Source organism: Chlorocebus sabaeus, chromosome 12 (genome assembly GCF_047675955.1).
Source record: "Chlorocebus sabaeus isolate Y175 chromosome 12, mChlSab1.0.hap1, whole genome shotgun sequence".
NCBI lineage: Eukaryota > Metazoa > Chordata > Mammalia > Primates > Cercopithecidae > Chlorocebus > Chlorocebus sabaeus.
In genome coordinates this window covers 101,326,234-101,346,544 of record NC_132915.1, presented here as the reverse complement: position 1 = coordinate 101,346,544, position 20,311 = coordinate 101,326,234, and the positions used below count along the sequence as shown (strand labels likewise).

General features: G+C 37.7%; 1 protein-coding gene across 2 annotated transcripts in view; it reads right to left on the bottom strand.

Moving 5' to 3' along the window:
* PBX3 (PBX homeobox 3) overlaps positions 1-20,311 on the bottom strand; it is a 227,054-nt gene that overhangs the window by 13,100 nt on the left and 193,643 nt on the right. For both annotated transcript variants that reach the window (XM_008006228.3, XM_008006230.3), the window contains exon 5: positions 19,793-19,928. In XM_008006228.3, coding sequence (XP_008004419.1) covers positions 19,793-19,928 — 136 coding nt within the window. The remainder of the gene's footprint in view (positions 1-19,792; positions 19,929-20,311) is intronic.

Genomic DNA, 20,311 nt, shown 5'->3' with positions numbered 1-20,311 from the left:
TGCAGTGAGCCAAGATCGCGCCACTGCACTCCAGCCTGTCAACAGACGGAGACTGTGTCTGTCTCAAAACAAAAAAACAAAACAAACCTGCTCTTCAAGTCTAAAATTTTATGTTCTTTTTGTTCTTGAAAGTTTATTTCTAGTTCATTTCTCTCCCATATTATCCTAATGCAATATACTTTTATGCTCTACAAAAGGAATATATGGAAATTGAAAATTTGAAATTGTTTTTATTTCCTGTAATTATAAGGCTCTACATGTTTAATATTTCCTTCTGGACTAAACTATCATTATAGTTAGTCTAAAACTAACCAAAGCAGTACAAATACTTATTTTGATAAATAAAAATATACTTATTTTGACCATCAAATGCAGGTTTCATCGTGCATGCATTTCGTACTTGGGAGTGGGGTGACGGTACAGTGCCAATTAAAGGAGGTTTGGTTACCACCAGTATTTCATAACGTCTCTTGTTGGGCACCCAGGAGGGTCTCATACTTCAGGGCAATGAACCAGGTGGAAGTATCCCTTTCTTTCATAAAGTAAGAAAACGGCAGGTAGGAAAGGGCAGGAAGGGAAAAGAAAACCAACACAATGCTTCCATCAGAGCCACTTTCTGGGGCAGGTGGGTTTTAGGAAGCAGTACACATATATATAAGGAAAGCTGGCCAGTGAAAACCTTGAAACCATGCATACCTGAGTCCTCTTTGGAAAACCTTCAGCTATTCTGTGGAGTATGCGTCCCACCCCCAAGTTTGCAGAGAGCTGCCTTAAGTGATCAGGCTAACTCTGGTTACATTTTAACTTCTCTATGTGAGTACAGCATGGGAACCCCTCATACTGGGTGTGCCTAAAGACTTTTTCTGGGCTCAAAACAGGGCTCATTCGGCTAACCACTTCCATGTCACAATGACCTTTTGTAGCTACACAGACAACAAATCTGTCAATTATAGGATCTTTTAAGTTCAGATTAAAGAAATAAACTTAAGGGGGGTAGATACAGTTTACTTTTTACTTAGCATAACCTTTCTGGAGTGTAAGCCAGCAAATATTAACACACCCTTTGCCCAGATTACTAAAACTTATCTTGAGAAAATACTTACAGATAAATGTACAAAGATATCCACTACAGCCCTATCTTTTTTTTTGAGGCAGGGTCTCACTCTGTTGCCCAGGCTGAAGTGCAGTGGCATAATAATGGCTCACTGCAGCCTCAACCTCCCAGGCTCAAGAGATCCTCCTACCTCAGCCTCCTGAGTAGCTGGTTGAGGCTGCAGTGAGCCATCATTACAGCCAGCCAATTTTTATATGTTTTGTAGAAACCGGGTTTTGCTATATTGCCCAGGGTAGTCTTGAACTCCTGAGCTCAAGTGATCCACCTACCTCCCAAAGTGCTGGCCCCTCAGTCCTACTGCCCCACTATGCCTGGACCCTTAGTCCTACTTATCAATAGAAAGACAGAGAGAGAGAAAGAGAGAGAGAGAGAGAGATTAAATTTATAGCACATTTGTATAATGGAATATGATCATGTATTAAAAGATCATGTTGAGGGGAAATATTTATTGACAAATCAAGGGGAAAATATTCATTACATACTATAAAAAAGGAAGAAAGGGCATTTTTTTCTTTTTATACACCATGAGCCTTTGTTTTATTATTTTAGTAAAAATACTCAAACACTGACATACATAGATGTAGGTATATACACAAGCACAGGAAAAAAGTACTAACGTGACTATCATGTACAGTGGGGTTTAGAAGTAATTTCTGGTTTTGTGTTTCTTGTGTTTTCAGGTATCATCCACATTGTTTTCAGATGAGCAAGTATTAGGATTTTTCAAATTCGAAAAATATATTTTTTAATGAATAAATTTAAAAAAAAAAAAAAAACAGAAAAAGCACTGGAAAGTCACTTATCAATCTTTATGAGTTTAAGTGCCAGGTCTTGTGCTGGGACCCAGAGCTATATGAGTGACCAATCCTATTACTGTACTCTATCTGAAGGGCATGGTTGACAGGTTTGAGAATGCTTAAAATAATTAAAATCAAACACTTTGTAAATCTCAAGCCACTGAAATTTCCCAAGCGGCTTTGCATTTAAGAAAAATTCCATGTTCAACATAAAAAGTTAAACCATCTATAATGTCTCCACAGTCACTGAAAGCCAATTTATTAATTAGCTTTAATTGTATCTTACGTTTCAAATTCTGTCACTACATTTATTGATCACGTTAATAACAGTATTAAATAAAAGAGAAAAATTATTACTTAAAGGCAGCCTCTAAGAGGCAGAAGTGCAGAACTTTGTAGTTCATCCTTGACATTGCTTCCCTGAATAAACTGCGTCAGGGAGAGGATCTGCACTTGTTTGGAAAGAAGCAGCTGACACTAAAACATCATTATTGAAATTAACAAACTGAAAATTTATGAAGCACAAATCTTAGAAAAATTTGCCATTGTGTTTCCCCATGTTTACTTGTGATGCATACTTTATGTACTGTGCCTAATTAAATGTAACAGATTCTGAAATGTTGAAATGCTAAGTCATGTATAATGGAACATGGTAGCACATTTACATGGTAAACAATTTTACCTCTAACAGTTTCTCCCTAATCAATGTTTTCATCCCCATTATGTGATTCAATTTGAAGTGAGGGATGGAAGCCAGATACTGTTCAATTTTTAAAGTTAATGGTGTTAATAAATTCTAAATTTCACACCAGTCCTCTCCCTCCAGAAGGTACAGGTTTGATACAGTTTCTATAAGGACAGAAAGGCTGGGCACTCTGGATACACACACTGTGTGCATTCCTCTAAGAACTCTGAGGACAGCTGGATACATGGGTTTGAGAGCCAAATGGACCTGTGTGTAAATCTCAGCTCTGCAATTTCCTGCTTATGTTACCTTAGACAAGTCATGCCATCTAAGGTTCTCCTTTCCTGGTCTACAAGGTGGGATAATGATACCTCCTCTTCATGGGGCTGTTGTGAACATTAAATGAGATGGCATGTTGAATACATAGGACTGTGCCAGGGATGTACCAGGCACTCAGTAAATGTTAGTTTTCCCTTTTCTTAAAACAAATCAGCAATAACAAAACCCTCTGAAGGCCAACGGCATACACGCCATGCTTATTTCCTGCAGTGCCTAAGGTCAGGACCCCTTTTCCCAGGAGCTTCAAGTTCTGGGCAAGCTGGCCCTGCCCCCAGTGCTGGTGAGACACTGGTAAAAGGGAACAGGCAGCAGCAAGAAGGGAAAAGGAGGTGAACTCCTACATACCTGAACAGAATAAAATTCCTACCACAGAAGACCAAGAGCTCCCATCTGCCACACTCCTGCTGGGCTATTGCTCTGCACAAGTACCTGACAGCACTACCTGTATCCCTTCTCATCCCTGCCCCAACTCAGCAAGACAATGCACTGGACCTGGAATTTGCAGGAAACCTGAATTCCAATGCCACTTGTGCCTGTTTTCAAACAGTGGCCATTTGCAAAGAGCTCATTATGAGCCAGCTCTGTATTAGGAATTTTGCATGTATTATCTCATTTAACTGTTACAAAGACCCAATTTTACTGAAGCAAAAACTGAAGTCAAAAAGTTTATGTAACTCACCTAAGGTTACAAAGCCCGTTTCATTATGTCTTGCCTGATAAAACTTGTTTTCTCTTAATACTTAGTACAAGTTTTAAAAATTATTCTTTACTCAATTTCATTTCTTTTTCACTGTATTAAATGGTGAAGTCTACAAACTTATATTCTACCTTTTCAGTGCAAAATATTTCAGCTCCTTCATGGTTAAAATGTGGGCTAGCCCAAGAATCCACACATTTTTTTTTTCTCTTCTAAGAAAACAAGTTGCAAATGTGGCCAGGTGCAGTGGCTCATGCCTGTAATCCCAACACATTGGGAAGCCAAAGTGGGTGGATCACCTGAGGTTAGGAGTTTGAGACCAGCCTGGTCAACATGGTGAAACTCCGTCTCCACTAAAAATACAAAAATTAGTCAGGCATGGTGGTGCACGCCTGTAGTCCCAGCTACTCAGGAGGCTGAGGCAGGAGAACTGTGGGAGAACCCGGGAGGTGGAGGTTGCAGTGAGCCGAAATCAAGCCATTGCACACCAGCCTGGGCAACACAGCGAGACTCTGTCTCAAAAAAAAAAAAAAAAAAAAAGAGAGAGCGAGAGAGACAGAAAAGAAAAGAAGTTGCAAATTTATCACAACTGACTTGAAAACCAACTTTTGGAAAATATCCCACTTTTAATGGGAGAACCGAACAAACAGAAATTCAGTTTCCATAGCATTTGAAATAATTTAAAACAGATTCCCTTGTCTAGTACAGTATTTTTTAAATTTGAGGCTGTGAAAAATTTTATTGCCATAATGTGCTGACACTCTTACAGTTCAGCTTTGCCCTTTCTCCTCTGCATGATAGACTGATAACTGCTCGTGACATTCACAAAGAGGCTCATCTGCAAAAGTGTATAACATCAGCCTTGTGGCCACAGTACATAGAAAATGGATGACACTGTTCAACTCTCTAAAACATGTGCTGAGGGGTGCTTCTAAATTACCACAGATAACATTTACAGTTAAGAGGTTTTTTTCTTTAAAATTATTTTTCTCATTAGAAAAAAAAATGTGGTAGGTATACAACTTAGTAGTTTTCCTTCCTAGGCTCTATGGAAAGCCTCTTTGACAGATTTTGAAACACTGACATCACAACTGTGGAACTGCCTCCCATCAGCTACGCTGAAAGGTGAAGCCATCTCCCAGGCAACACAGCAGCATCCCAGAATGAATGCACAGAGCACTCCAAATAACGATGGGCCAGACTTTTTGTTCTGACAAGTTTCAGATAAATCTTATCTCCGTAAATAAAAACATCAACATGCATTCAGTGTCCTATGAAAAGAAATCCTACAGTCACACCTCTTGTTTAAGGGAAACGCTTATTTATTCAAACACCATTCCTCACCACATACCCACTGCAGTTTTCTTTTCTTTTCAAAAATCCAGAAAAATTTCATTTAATTGTTAAAGCGGGTATACCTATCCTCAAAAAGCATAGTAAGCTTTCAATATATATAATTAATTCTCATCAAAAATGAATCTCATGCATTTTTGGAGTAAAGAATACAAAAAATATATATATATGGTAGGTCCATCACAGACACACCCTCATGCCCTGCCCTGGATCTCACCTTCAGGGAGCCTGTGAATACTTGGCACGCTAGTTTGCCGGATGTCAGAACCTTTGTTCCCTCTTTCTTTTGGATCCTTTATAAGACTCTGTATGCCCAGCAAGAAAATGTAGGTTGAATGGATGACAACTGGCATTTAATGAACATTCGTGAGACGCCAGGCCCTGTACTAGACACTCTTCATACATGATTTCATCAACCCCTGAATCCCGTGAGCAAATTATCGTTATTCTCATTTTATAGATAAAAAATGACTCATTAAATAATTTGCTTAAGGTCACACTGTTACTAAATAGTGCTGGAGTAGAGTCTGAGTGACTTCTCCGCCTTCCTACACAGAACGTACGGTCGTCTGAAGTTAAAGTACCAGTTTATCAAAATACATGATATGAAAGGACAGCACTGGATGGGTGCGGTGGCTCCTGCCTATAATTCCAGCGCTTTGAGAGGCTGAGGCAGGAAGATGGTTTGAGCTTAGGAGTTTGAGACTAGCCTGGGAAATATGGTGAAACTCCATCTCTACAAAAAATACAAAAATTAGCCAGGCATGGTGACTCATGCCTGTAGTCCTAGCTACTTGGGAGGCTGAGTTGGGAGGATCACTTGAGCCCAGGAGGCGGAGGTTGAACTGAATTTTCAGTTTTTTGCTATTATAAAGACCGGAGCAAGAAAAATTGTACATAGATAATGTGTTTGTAGATTAAATTAGAAATGGACCTACTGTGTATGCGTGTGCATATATATATACACACACACACGGATATACATGCACATATATACAGATATGTACAGTATATACATACATACACACACCACATACACATTCATGTATATATAATATATATTTAAAGCTATAAATTTCTTTCTAAACATGGCTTTAGCTGTACCCCATGAGTTTTGGTATGTTATCTTTTCACTGTCATTCAGTTATTTTCTAATTTCCATTGTGATTTCTTCATTAACCCAAGGGTTATATTGCTTAATTTCTAAACATATGGAATTTTATTTGGTTATCTGTTATTTTCTAGTTATCTGTTTGTGATTTCTAGTTTAATTCCACTGTAGTCAGAAAACATAGTCTGTTTTAAACTGTTTAAAATTTATTGAGAGGTACTTTGTCCCAGAATATAGTCAACTTTCGCAATGTTCTGTAAGTGCTTAAAATGAGAATGTGTATTCTGCAGTTGTTGGATGTAGTGTTTCTACATATGTCCATTAGGTCAAGTCTGCTAATTGTTAAAACCCTCTATATCTGTGCTACTCCAAAGTGTAGTTCCAGAACCATCAGCATCAGCATAATCTGGGAGCTGTAAATTGCCAAACTACATACACTTTGAATCAGAACCTCTGGGAATGGGGCCCAGAAATCTATATTCTAAAAGCTCTCCAGATCATTCTTATTTATGTATGCTAAAGTTTAAGAAGCACTGTTCTATGTCCTTACTGACTTATATGTATGTGTCTGCTTGTTCAGTTACAGAAAAGTGTGAAAATCTCCTATAGTGATTTTGAATTTGTCTATTTTTCTTTAAAATTGTATAAGTTTTGCTTTATGTTTTTTGAGCTTCCTTGAAGTGCTCTTTATCTGATATTATTAGATCAATACAAACTTTCTTTTGGCTATTGTTCACATTTACATTTTTTCATACAGTTATACTTTCTATGTCCTTATATTTTAAATATGTCTTTTAGAGAACACATAATTAAGTTTCATTTTAAAATCCTGACTCTATTACTTAGAGTATTAAATTCATTTACTTTAATGTGATTACTGACATATTTAGGTATAAGCCTATCATCTTACTAACTACTTCCTATTTGTCCCACTTACTATATGCATTTTTTCTTTTTCCCTTGCCATCTTTTAGACTGCTTATTTTTAAAAAAGCATTCTATGTCTCTGTCTCTCTTTATTAATTTGAAAGCTATATATTCTTTTACTTTTTTTTATGACTACCCTGGAGATTTACACTTTCTCGACTATTCAAGTCCAACATTAATTGGTACTTTTTCACTAATTGGTATTTTTGCCATCTTTCCCAGAAAACGTAAGAGTCTTGGAACAGTTACTCTCCTTTCATAACTTACAAGGCATTATTGTTGTATATTTTAAGTCTATACATACCGTAAGCAAAATAAGACATTATCTTTACTTTAAACAGTACTACTCACTTAGATTTACATACATATTTATCCTTTTCTTTGCTTTTCTATTCCTTCCTGTATCTCCTACCCTGTATCTGTAATCTTTTTATTTCTGTCTGCAGAATACATTTTTTGTATTTCCTTTAGAGAGAAAATGAGAAAAATTATTACACTTTTTGACTGAAAATGTCTTTATTTCACCTCCACTATCAAAGGACATTTTTGGCAGGTACAGAATTCTAGGCTGACATTTAATCTGACTCATCTCTTTAAAGGTATCACTCTACTGTATTATGTCTTTATTGTTTCAGTTAAGAAATCAGTGGTCATTCAATTGTTGTTTTATTAAAGGCAAACTTACTTTTCCCACTGGCTGCTTTTGTTTCAACCATGTTTAGTGTGGATTCCTATTTATTTATTGTTTGGGGACTGGTGTTGTTCACAAGTCTAGGTCTTGGAATTTGCTATGGGTTTTGGAAAGTTTTCAGTCATTACATTGAAAATATTGCTTCTGACCCATTCTCGCATTTGCTTCTGGGGCTCAATCACATGTATATTAGACTTTCTTACTGTATCCTCTATATCTCCTATTCTCTGTCTCCCAATTTTTCTATCCTATTGTCTCTGTATTCTTCAATATTATTATTTTCTTGTGATTCATCTTCCAGTCCACTAATTTTCCTTTCAGCAATGTCTAATCTTCTTTTAACCCAATCCACTGGGTTCCTAATTTTGATTCTAACATTTTTATTTGACCCTTTTTTTTATGGTTTCCAATTCGCTGACAGAATTGTCCAGTTTGTCTTTCCTCCATTATAGACATTAAGCATAGTTATTTTATAGTCCACGTCAGATTCCTTTATTTCCTATACTGTTTTGAGTCTGTTTCTATTGTCTGTTGTTTCTGCTGGTTTCTGTACCAGAAACATTGTCATGTTGTCTTGTATAGCTGTTTTTTTCTGATTGTGTGCCCAGTTTTTTTGTTTGTTTGTTTTCGTGTTTTTTTTTTTTTTTTTTTTTTTGCTTTGTTTATAGAAACAACTTGAAGTCTAGGATGCTGCTATCTTTCTCCACAAAAAAATTTTGTATTTGATTTGTCCAAGCACCTATGAATAGCAGCAATCCAATGTCAAGGAATGAGGTATTCTAAGGTAGAACAGCAGATCTTCCATTAGGGTCTATTTCTGATGTGCTTGCTGCTAAGATGTAGCCCTAGCAGTTTAAGTCCTAACCCAAAGCAAAGGGAAAAAGGCAGCATCCTTTAGCAGGTCCTAGACACCAATTCACACCTTTTCACCCCTGAAAAGTTGTCTAAAGCCCTGCTTAAATTCTCAGCCTTTTAGCTACTACCTTAGAATTGGCAATGGAATCAGGGAAATGTCATTTCCCCCAGCCTTATTTTCTTATTATCTGCAGGTTCCCTGGGCAACTTCATCCATTCCCAGGGCCTCGACTAGAAACTTAAGTGAATGACCTCCAAGCTGTATCTTTAACCTTGACCTTTCTTCTAGGTTATATTTCCAAACTGAACATTTCCCAACAGATGCTGAAGGCAATGCGAACCTAGCATAACTGCTGCCAAGATTTAACGTCCCCTCCATCAAACTAGCTTTTCCTTATGTGTTTCCTATATCAGTTAATAATATCACCATCTTCAATAAATGTCTATGTGCTGGACACACTGTGCTAGGCATTAAGAATATAAGGATGAATAAGACAGTAGTTCTGGCCAAAATCGAGTTTACCATCTATCAGGGGAACAGTATTTAACAAATCATTATTTAGTTACAATCATGGGGAAAAGAAGTTATGAGAATATACAATGGAGGACAGGAACTGGAAGTATCACAGAAAGCCTTTCTGAAGAAATGACATTTGAAGTGAGCTCTGAAGGAGTAGAAATTAAAAAGATGTCTGTATGTGTTTGGCAGGGGGCAGGGAGAGACAATTCCAAGCAGGAGAAACTGCATAACAATAATTACTATTATATCTTCACTTACTCTGTGATAGGCACTTTGCTAGGTGCTTTACACATGTTTTATCTTACTGAAACTCCCGTAACCCTAGGAAGTACATGCTTTTTTTTTTTTTTTCTTTTTGAGACGGAGCCTCACTCTGTTGCCCAGGTTGGAGTGCAGTGGCATAATCTTGGCTTACTGCAAACTCTGCCTCCTGGATTCAAGCAATTCTCCTGCCTGAGCCTCCTGAGTAGCTAGGACTACAGGTGTTGCACCACCATGCCCGGCTAATTTTTTGTATTTTTAGTAGATATGGGGTTTCACCATGTTGGCCAGGCTAGTATTGAACTCCTGAGCTCAAGCAATCTGTCCGCCTCAGCCTCCCAAAGTGCTGGGATTACAGGTGTGAGCCACCATGCCCGGCCAGCACACGCTATTTTTATCCCAACTACACACATGAGGAAAGGAGGCACAGTGAGGTAAAACGACTTGCCCAAGGTCACTGAGCTAATAAACTGGGGAGGAGCTGGGGTTTTAGTTCAGGCTTGTCTGAGTCTTCACAGTCTGTAGCCTTAAGTCTTATAATAAAATCCCTTACCCCCCACATAATAACACAGGCTCCAGACTTATTAAACTGTTTTCCTAACATAACTGTTTTTTGCTTCTGAGTTTCCTCTGCTTAGAATACCCTTTCTCTCAAAGTCTTATTCATCCTTCTCCAGGTTCTACACATCATTTTCTCTAGAAGGTCTTTCCTGATCCTCTCAGTAGAAAGTAAACCCCTCTTTGTACTATATTCCTCACATGGCATCCATTTGTGCCTGTGTGCTTCCTCAGGTAACTTTCATATTCTGTCAGTAACACATCTGTCTGTTTCCCCCAACAAATTCAGTACTTCTTGGGGAGAAGAACCCTATCTTACTGACCTTTCTTTGCCACAGTGCCAGGCATAGTGCCTAACATATAGTAGGCACTAAGTACCTATTGAGCAAATTAGGAAAATAGTCAAAAATCCTGGTATTTGATCTAGCCAAAGGTACTTTAACTTATTTAAACTGTAGTTTCTACTCTCAAAACCCATACTTATTCAGAAAAATGTGTTCTCCACATAGCTGACAGAAGAATTGGGAGAGGAGAGAAATCAGAAGAGAAGAAACAAGGAAAGCCCAGGAGCATCTCTGGAGAAGGTTTCTGGATGCAAACATCAAAGAATCAACAGAAGTGGGAAGTCAGGAGGCTTGAGTGTGGAGCCTGTTCTGACCAGGTGTCTTCACCCTTTGGATTACATTGTCTATCTTCTGTTTACTACTCCCTATCCGCTGTATACCCTGTCATGGGCCCCAGAAGGCTGCCCTGGGTGCCCTCAGGCTTCTGGCCAATAGTAGGCACTGGCAGCAGATGGGAAGGGAAAAGAGTGAGATCACAGTATTTGTTTTCCTGACTCCTGCACTATAAGGCTGCCTTTTCTCAGGTCTCAGTCACTGGCCTTCTCCACACACCTCCTCTGTCTTCAGATCTACTGACCTTTCCCTCATCTCTTCAGGCCAAGTGGGTAACAGAACCAATCACTAGTATTATCCTTTGTGGTTTCCCTACACTGTGTCCACACTATTGTAAATGGTCACTTACTCAGTGACCTTGGACAAGTTGTTTTACCTCACTTATAAAGTGTCCTCCAATTATTCCAGTTTGAGTGTGGCATCTGTTTTCTACTGGGACCCTGGCTTATTTATTGACCTATTAGCCTCAAATGCCTCATGGAAGCCAGGCCAACGGAAAGGTCAGACACAGGGCTGAGACTAGCATGAGAAAAACTGGTAAGAATACTCAACTGGAAGGAAGAAGAGAAGGAATAGGTAAAAGAAGGCAAAGGGGACAAAAAATGGAGGAACCACAATTTTGATTACAACTTCTTCCAGGTATAGGGAAACTCCAAAACACTAAATCTAAGCTGGAAATTGTCTCTCTCTCTCTCTCTCTCTCTCTTTTTTTTTTTTTTTGAGACAGAGTCTCACTCGGTAGCCCAAGCTGGAGTGCAGTGGCATGATGTTGGCTCACTGCAACCTCCGCATCCAGGCTCAAGTGATTCTCCTCCCTCAGCCTCCTGAGTAGGTGGGACTACAGGCACGTGCCACCACGCCTGGCTAATTTTTTGTATTTTAATAGAGATGAGGTTGCCCAGGTAGTTTTGAACTCCTGAGCTCAGGCGATCTGCCCGCCTCAACCTCCCAAAGTGCTGGGATTACAGGTGTGAGCCACCATGCCCAGCCGGAAAAATTGTCTCTTTATCCTTTGTTTGGGTATCATATCAACTGTGTGTTAGAGATTTCCTCAAGATAGTCAATTCTAAAATAAATATAGTATCTGATATTGCTGGAGCAAGCTTTAAGCACCACACTAATCATGGTGCTGATTGTCTGTAGAGAACAACAACAGCAACAAAAAAATCAGAAGCTTCTCTGTTTTCTTTAAATCTTGCAGATATGCCTCATCTGTACTTGGTGCTACAGCATTCTCAAAGTTCCCATCTTTTTACAACCTGCTCTTTTATTCTTGGCACACTGTTTAATGATGTCCCACCTCCACTGGGATACACAATCAGAGCTTTTAGAACAGAGGGTCTGTAGCTTTCTTTTAAGACATGTGAAAGAATCATTTTAACAAAATAAGTTGCCTTTTCCTTCAACTTGTTTCTGGTTTACCAACTGCATACTTGCAGTAGAAATCTACTTCTGCCTTCTGTCTACTGCCAAAGCAACTGAAAAGGTTTTTATGTATAGCTGAAAAAAAGTACTGTAATTTGATAGTCATCTTCTTTTTTCCTGCTCTAATTATTATTTTAACGGGCTTCTTCTTATTTTAATAGTTTTTTTAATAAGGAAATCTTACTTACAAATTTTAATTAGCTTACTGAATATTCACTGCTTTGGAATAAGTAGTTTAATGAGTAAAGAGACCTCAGACTACTAACTAGCCTAGAGTCTCTAAAGTAGCTTAGCAGGAAAATGATGCAGCCCTAGTGATATAAGCCAAGGTCCGTACCTCACAAACCAGTACTCTGCAGCCTGGACCCTGGGGATGAATGAATCACATTGCCTCTTGCAGGAAAAAAAGTAAGACTTCAGTTTCTCCCTCTTTATTAAGAATCTCTGTGTAAAAATCCCCAAGTCCCCTACTCACTAAGGTTTGTGATCCCTGTCAAATCACTTAACTTCTCTGAACTTCAGTTTCCTCACCTGAATGGGTGACATTGTGTAGGTATCTACATTAGACTATTATAAAAGCAGGTCTTATTTGCCACTTTAAGAGCTCTAAAATATGTTGATTGAATGAATAAATGAATGAGTCTTAATGCTGTCACTTAATCTCTCTACCATTTGTAGTTCTCATTTGTTTTTGTTTTTAAATCAATCCTTTCTTTACAGTACATTTCAATTACGGTAGACATGAAGAATAAGTTAACATTTTTCATTCTAAAAACACCTAGCAGAGAAAATACAGCCAGTTACTCAAATTCAAATCGGAATTAGGAGAAGAATGAAGTTTTTTATGGCTTAATAACTCAAATAATCAATGTAAATTAGCTCTATTCCAAAAAATAAAATTATACTAATATCTGCTCTACTAATTAAGAGTATGTGACAATTTAAGTATGATTCTCAGTGCATATGACATGTGAAATAGTTTCTTCTTTTGTCAGTTTTCAGGATGTTAGGTAAAAGGGGAACTCCAGCTTACTTAATCAAAGCAAGTCAAGAAATCAGAAATTTCAAATTCTGGTTTAGCAAATCTGTTTCTCACACATCCTACATCCAACCTATCAGGAAACCCTGTACCTTCACAATTTATCCAGAACCCAGTCACATCTCATCATTTCTATCACAAAGACTCACTTGAGTGAACACTCAAGTGTACTCCAACTGATATCTCTGCTTTCCCTTGCCTCCCAGGGTCTAATGTCAGTACAGCTGCCATGGTGATCCTATAAAACTTAAGTCAGATCCATGTCACTCCTCAGTTTCCCATCTCACAGTGAAAGCCCAAGTCATCCCCATGGCCTAGAAGGCCCATGAACCATTTATTTCTTCCCCAGCGTCTTTAACTTCATCTCCTATTACTTGCTCCCTTGCTTAGGGCACTTCTACCTCAGGGCCTCTGTACTTGCTGTTCCCTCTGCTAGAATGTTCCTCACTGATTATCCACATGACTTGTCTTCATCTCCTTCAATCTAACCAAAAGATACTTCCTCAGAAGGGGCTTTCTTTACCACCCTATTAAAAATTGCATCCTCTAACCCCGTCCCTCCTTTATTCGTCAAGAGTAACTATCACTTCGTAACTATCTTGTTTACTTATCTGTATACTCCCACAAAAATGTAATTCTATGAGGGCAGGCTTGTTTTGTTATGTAAGCAAACTCTTTAGTCAAATAAAATAAAAATATACAAAAAAGGGCCACACATCATAGGTAAAGAGTTTAATGAATTTTCATAAAGTGAACATACCCATGGAACTACCACTTAGATCGAGAAATATTTCTTCCTCCTTCCAATCACCATTCCCCCAAAGATAACTATTAATCTGATTTCTAACCCCAAGGTTAATTTTGCTTGTTTTTCTATTTTTTATAAATGAAATCAAGTTGGTTTTTCCATTTTTTATAAATGAAATCAAGCACTTCTTTTACTTAGCATTATGTAGTTACATGTAGTTATAGTTCATTCATTCTCATTGTTAAATAACATTCCAAATATACATAAATATACCACACATAAATATATCATACATAAATATTCCAAATATACATAAATATACCTATTTTCCTATTGATGGACATTTGCATTGTTTCTAGTTTTGGCTATTATGGATACTGTTACTAAGGATATTCCTATACATATCTTTCAGTGAGTATATGTAGACATTTCTATCAGGTAGGGCATGGGTCTGTCTGGTTAAGTTCACTGATGTCTCTTTCATCCCCAGCATAGTATTCGGCACATAATCAGCATTATTCAATAAATACTTGTTAAACGAATGGAAACAGTCTTTTTAAATTCTGTTATTTAGATTTAATAACTGACATGAGACTTTCTTGCCTTATATATGCAGGTTTGTAATGCATAATAATTAATCTCTGTAAACCTGCCACTAAAATTAAGAAAAGACTATTAGTAACACTGAAACTCCTTGATTGTTCTTTCTTGATCCCATCTCATTGGATTCTTCTTTTTTTTTTTTTTTTGAGATGGAGTTTTGCTCTTGATGCCCAGGCTGGAGTGCAAAGGCATGATCTCGGCTCACCCCACAACTTCCACCTCCTGGATTCAAGTGATTCTCCTGCCTCAGCCTCCTGAGTAGGTGGGATTACAGGTGTGCACCACCACGCCTGGCTACTTTTTGTATTTTTAGTAGAGGCAGGGTTTCTCCATGTTGGTCAGGTTGGTCTCAAACTCTTGATCTCAGGTGATCCACCCGTCTTGGCCTTCCAAAGTGCTGGGATTACAGGCGTGAGCCACCACACCCGGCCCTTTTTTAATTTTATTATTGCCTTTCTTCCTTTATGTTTAACCATATATATGTGTCCCCTGACAATATGCTGTTTAGCTTGCTTGGTTTTAAACTTTGTAAAAATGTTATGTTACATGTATTCTCCAATTTGCGTTTTTCACTCAACATGAATTGATACATGTAGATCACTCTTTTTCCACTGCTGTATAGTGTTCTATTGTGGGATTATAACAAAGCATATTTACTCATTTCTCTGGTCTGTGGACAAATGGTTTGTTTCAAATTTTTTTGCCATTTCAAACAATGTTACTATGAATGTTCTTACCAGTGTTTCCTGAAATACAGACAAGAGGTATTCTAGAAATTGTGGGTTGAATGGTATATGCATGTTCAAATTTATAAAATAATGTCAGAAGTTTTCCAAAGTGACTATATCAATTTACATCCCTACCACCAATATTATAAGGGCTCCTACTGCTACACATTCTTGGTAGCAGAATGTGCCAAACTAGGAAATGTAAGTTATTTCACTGCAATTTTTAAATCACATTTTCCTGATAGCTAATAAGAATGAATCTTTTCATACAATTGACCATTTCTATTTTTTCTTCCATGAAATCCTTGACTCTCTTGCCTATTTTTGAAATAGGTTTTTTGCCTTTTCTTATTAATTTATAGGCACTCCTTATATTTTATGTTTTAATCCTCTGTTGCTTATACACTTGTAAGTATCTTCTTGCAGTCTGTGGACTGTCCCCACAGTTTAGAAAATATTTTATTTGAAAATAATTTCAAACGTGCAAAAAAGCTGCAACAATAAAAATGACATAAAGAAATATCTGCAGGCCGGGCGCGGTGGCTCAAGCCTGTAATCCCAGCACTTTGGGAGGCTGAGACGGGCGGATCACAAGGTCAGGAGATCGAGACCATCCTGGCTAACCTGGTGAAACCCCGTCTCTACTAAAAAATACAAAAAAAAAAAACTAGCCGGGCGAGGTGGAGGGCGCCTGTAGTCCCAGCTACTCGGGAGGCTGAGGCAGGAGAATGGCGTGAACCTGAAAGGCGGAGCTTGCAGTGAGCTGAGATCCGGCTACTGCACTCCAGTTTGGGCGACAGAGCGAGACTCCGTCTCAAAAAAAAAAAAAAAAAAAAGAGAAATATCTGCATATGCCCTTCCCCTATTATTAACATTTTCACCCATTTGTTTTATCTTTGTGGGCACTCATGCTCTCTCTGTGTGTGTATGTCTGTTCATATACACACATACACACATATACATGCAAACGCACATTTTTTTTTTCTGAACATTTGAGGCTAAGTTATATACATCATGGTCCTTTACCCCTAAGTCAGTCAGTGTGTATTTGCTAAGTCTAGAGAGATTCTCTCACATAACCATAGTACAATTATCAATTTCAATTTACTTCAGTAAATTTAACCCAACAATATCCTTTATGGTATGGTTTTCCCTACAGTACAGAATCCAATCTAGGGTAAAGTATTGCAATTACTTGTCATATCTCTTTAGCTTCCTTTAATCTAGAACATTTCCATGGCCTTTCTTGGATGTTTTTAAAGAATAATGCTCCCTCCCCGCTTCTGTCCTCAATAGAACATTCCTCATTTGGGATTTGTCTGGTGTTGTCTTGTCATTAGATTCACGTTACGTTCTTGGATGAAATACTACACCTAATGTCCGTCTGCTCCTCCTTGGTGATGTTGACTCTGATCACTTGGTCAAGTTTTTGTTCCATTTCTCCACTCTATTTATTACTTTTAAAAAATCTCTTGCAACTTTAAATGGTCTATGGAGAGATACTTTAAGACCGTGTTCTTCATCTAAATTTTCCTCTAGATATAATATCTATTGATAATTATATCTGATCCAATCTTTACTCAATGGTTGTATCATGTTGATGTGTTCAGTCTTTATTAAGTACTTTGATAAACAAAAGTTCTACCATTGAATCTATCAATCTTTTCTTTTGTTCCTTACACATTTTATGTCCTGTTTAAGAAATTCTAGCCTGCCCTCACAGCACTAAAGATATTGCCTTACATTTCTTCTGAAGTTTCCCTATTATTATAAGCAGTTGCAGTAAATAATAAATCACAGTTTCATATATTCTACATCTAGTAAAAATAGTGTTATTCCAGTTGCCTGTTTTCAGGGGCTTTCAATATTTTTGAAGTTAGTTTTCTCTATGAACAATTTCTGGATTCTAAATTTCATCGTATTTCAGTATGATTTACATTTTAAACAATATTTTTTTCTCTTTTGAAAGTAGTTAGCCAGGTGCAGTGGTTCATGCTTGTAATCCCAGCACTTTGGGAGGCTGAGGCTGGAGGATCACTTGAGGCCAGGAGTTCAAGACCAGCTTGGACAACAGGGTGAAACCCTGTCTGTACAAAAAATTAAAAAATTAGCTGGGTGTGGTGGCATGCCTGTAGTCCTAGCAATCAGGAGGCTGAGGCAGGAGGATTGCTTGAGCCTAGGAGTTCAAAGTTACAGTTCAAACATACCCCTGCACTGCAGCCTGTGCGACAGAGTGAGACCCTGTCTTAAAAAAAGAAAAAGCAAAAGCAGTTGACCTGTCAGGCCTGGAACAGAAATTCTTTGCTTTCACTTTTTAAAAACTTAAACAAAAGGTCGTTAATTTATAAGCATAAAATTTATAAGCATAACTTATTTCTCAAATTCTGTGTTTGAAAGGCTGACCTGGAAGAAACAAGGTCAGAAAGTTTGCTTTTTAGACAAAGTAACAGAACTATATCTATATTATCTCTACCTCTGTACCTTTTTCTTAGCAATTGCTTAAAAAAAAAAAAAAAAAAAAATCAAAACATAATAAAGCTATTTTTCCACAGAAAACAAGTGAAATAAATTTAGTAATTAACTATTTTTAAAAACACACACTGGTAAATGGGTTCCTAGCCTATTTTAGAAGTTAAAACTCCCTAGTTCAGAATAGCCAGAAGGAAACCTTTTTATCACTTATTCCACAAGTGTGTACTGAGCACACTCTACACTACACACAAAGTGTGAAGTACTACAGCTAATGAAAACTCCAGATTTCATTGTTTTTGAAATAGATGATATTAATCTGTGTTATTCTCTAATGGTGCATATATTATAGAAGTGTTTTCAAAAAAAGAGTGGAAGCAAGAAAATACCTTAAATTCATCCACAAACATTCAAATTCTAAATCAGAGAGTGGTTGTGAGAACAGGAAAACCAGACGTGGCATCATCATCTGGTGTTTGGCATGAACCTAATCCTTTCGTTAATGTTCAGGGAAAAGGCACTCACCATAAAACCCTACTTGAAACGATTCTTCTTTTAATTTTGTCTTCTCCAGCTAACCCGGCATATCATACTATTCCTCCATATTTCATATGGAAGTAAGTAACCCAGTTAGTAATGTTTTATATAATATATGTCTATGTAAGCTGGTAATCCAAATCAGTTATATTCCATTTCTAAGAGTGTACAAAGAAATCAAGATATACCATTTCATAAGAGAAATGACAATAAACCTTGAATGAAACCTTAGTTATGAATCAAAGCTTGCTCTTGAGTTTCTACAGAAAATAATGCCAAAAGAGGAGCTGGAAATCATCTTACACCCAGGCCCTATTCTCTTAAATAACAATGACTTCATACACTGACATGAGACCCTCATTGGAACTTGAAGGGGATCTTTAGTATCTTGAACTTTATCTACAGCACGAGTATTTATTTAGAAACTACTTATAAAAATGGTTTCATGTGACCCCTAGTGAACACTGAAATTTTTGACAAGGGTCAGCTTTTCCTTAAGTTTCACTACAAAAACTGGTTGGTAAACTGCTGCTTTTGCATGCTATAAAGAAATGCTCTTCAAATGTCATCTATTAACAATAATATGAACATTTAAATAAATTTGTATTTTAGAGGTAATGCTAATAGGATATATTTATGTTCTAAAGAGGTACAGGTATTTGCTAATTTATTTGTTTCCAATCCTCAGTCCAAATACCAGTCTATTTGACTAAAACTGAATGTATTTTTGTTAGAATATGACAACTAACTTCAGGGTCAGAAATTATTACAAATAAACTTTTTTTTAAAACCCCAAAACCAAAAACCCTGAAAGCATGAATTTAATTCCGTGTTTAATGGATAACAAGGAAGCAAAGAAATCCTTGGGACTCAAACATTGTAGTATGTTACCAAGAAAGGGCCTGGTGAATTCCTCAAAGCTTTCACCAAAGAGTTATATTAAATTTCGTTTTGGCAACAAAATAAATTGGTTTCTTGCCGGTAGAAGCTTAGGTCAGTCATCTAAATCAGTGAAATCAGGAATACATGCCATTTACTGGAGAGTCACTTAAGTGTAAACTGCATCTCTCCCCATGGCACGTTTATGTCCTCTCTAGAGAAGATTTACACTGGGGAATGGGGGTGGTGGTGGTCTTGATTCCTTGCCACTTAGGGTTTTTAAATATTATCAAAGGTTGGCCGGGCGCGGTGGCTCAAGCCTGTAATCCCAGCACTTTAGGAGGCCGAGACGGGCGGATCACGAGGTCGGGAGATCGAGACCATCCTGGCTAACCCGGTGAAACCCCGTCTCTACTAAAAAAATACAAAAAAAACTAGCCGGGCGAGGTGGCGGGCGCCTGTAGTCCCAGATACTCTGGAGGCTGAGGCAGGAGAATGGCGTGAACCCGGGAGGCAGAGCTTGCAGTGAGCCAAGATCTGGCCACTGCACTCCAGCCTGGGCGACAGAGCGAGACTCTGTCTCAAAAAACAAAAACAAAACAAAACAAAACAAAACAAAAAAAAAACACTTGCCTAAAACTGTAGAAATATCTACATTTTCTTTGTATCTTTTTTGATGATAGAACATTTGGATATGAAATTTGATTATAACGCCCTGAGGGAGGAATGGGGTTCCTGTATCCACAGGGCACAAGACAGACCTATGGGTCCTTTCTCACCTGTGACACTGTGATGCTGCATTTCTTGGCCAGCTCCTCTTTGGCTTCTTCACTGGGGTAGGGGTTGCTGAGGTGTGAGTAAAAATATTCATTCAAGATTTCTGTGGCCTGTTTACTGAAGTTACGCCTTTTCCGTCTATGATAAGAGTGAAAAAAAAAAGAATTGCAGTTACAATCATCATTAACCTAAGAGGGATAGGTTAATTAGGATGATACCAAAAAAGTAGATTTCTCTTTTTAAACATCCTTAAGTTCTAATTTATTTCTATAATATTGTAAGTTATGTTCTAGACATCCTCCAAAGCATTATCCAACTCATTTTAAGATGTAGGATCACTGAGAAAAATACCAGACTACGAAACACAATTAATTGTGCTTCATTCTTTGAGGACCTAATATTTTAGGTATTCAATGAAGATCCAGTGAGAACAAACAAGGTCTATCAGAGAGCTTACAGGGAAGAGGACTGGGCAGAGGAAGAGTTCTGAAACAGAAATATCTTGTCTAAAGGGTTAGAGC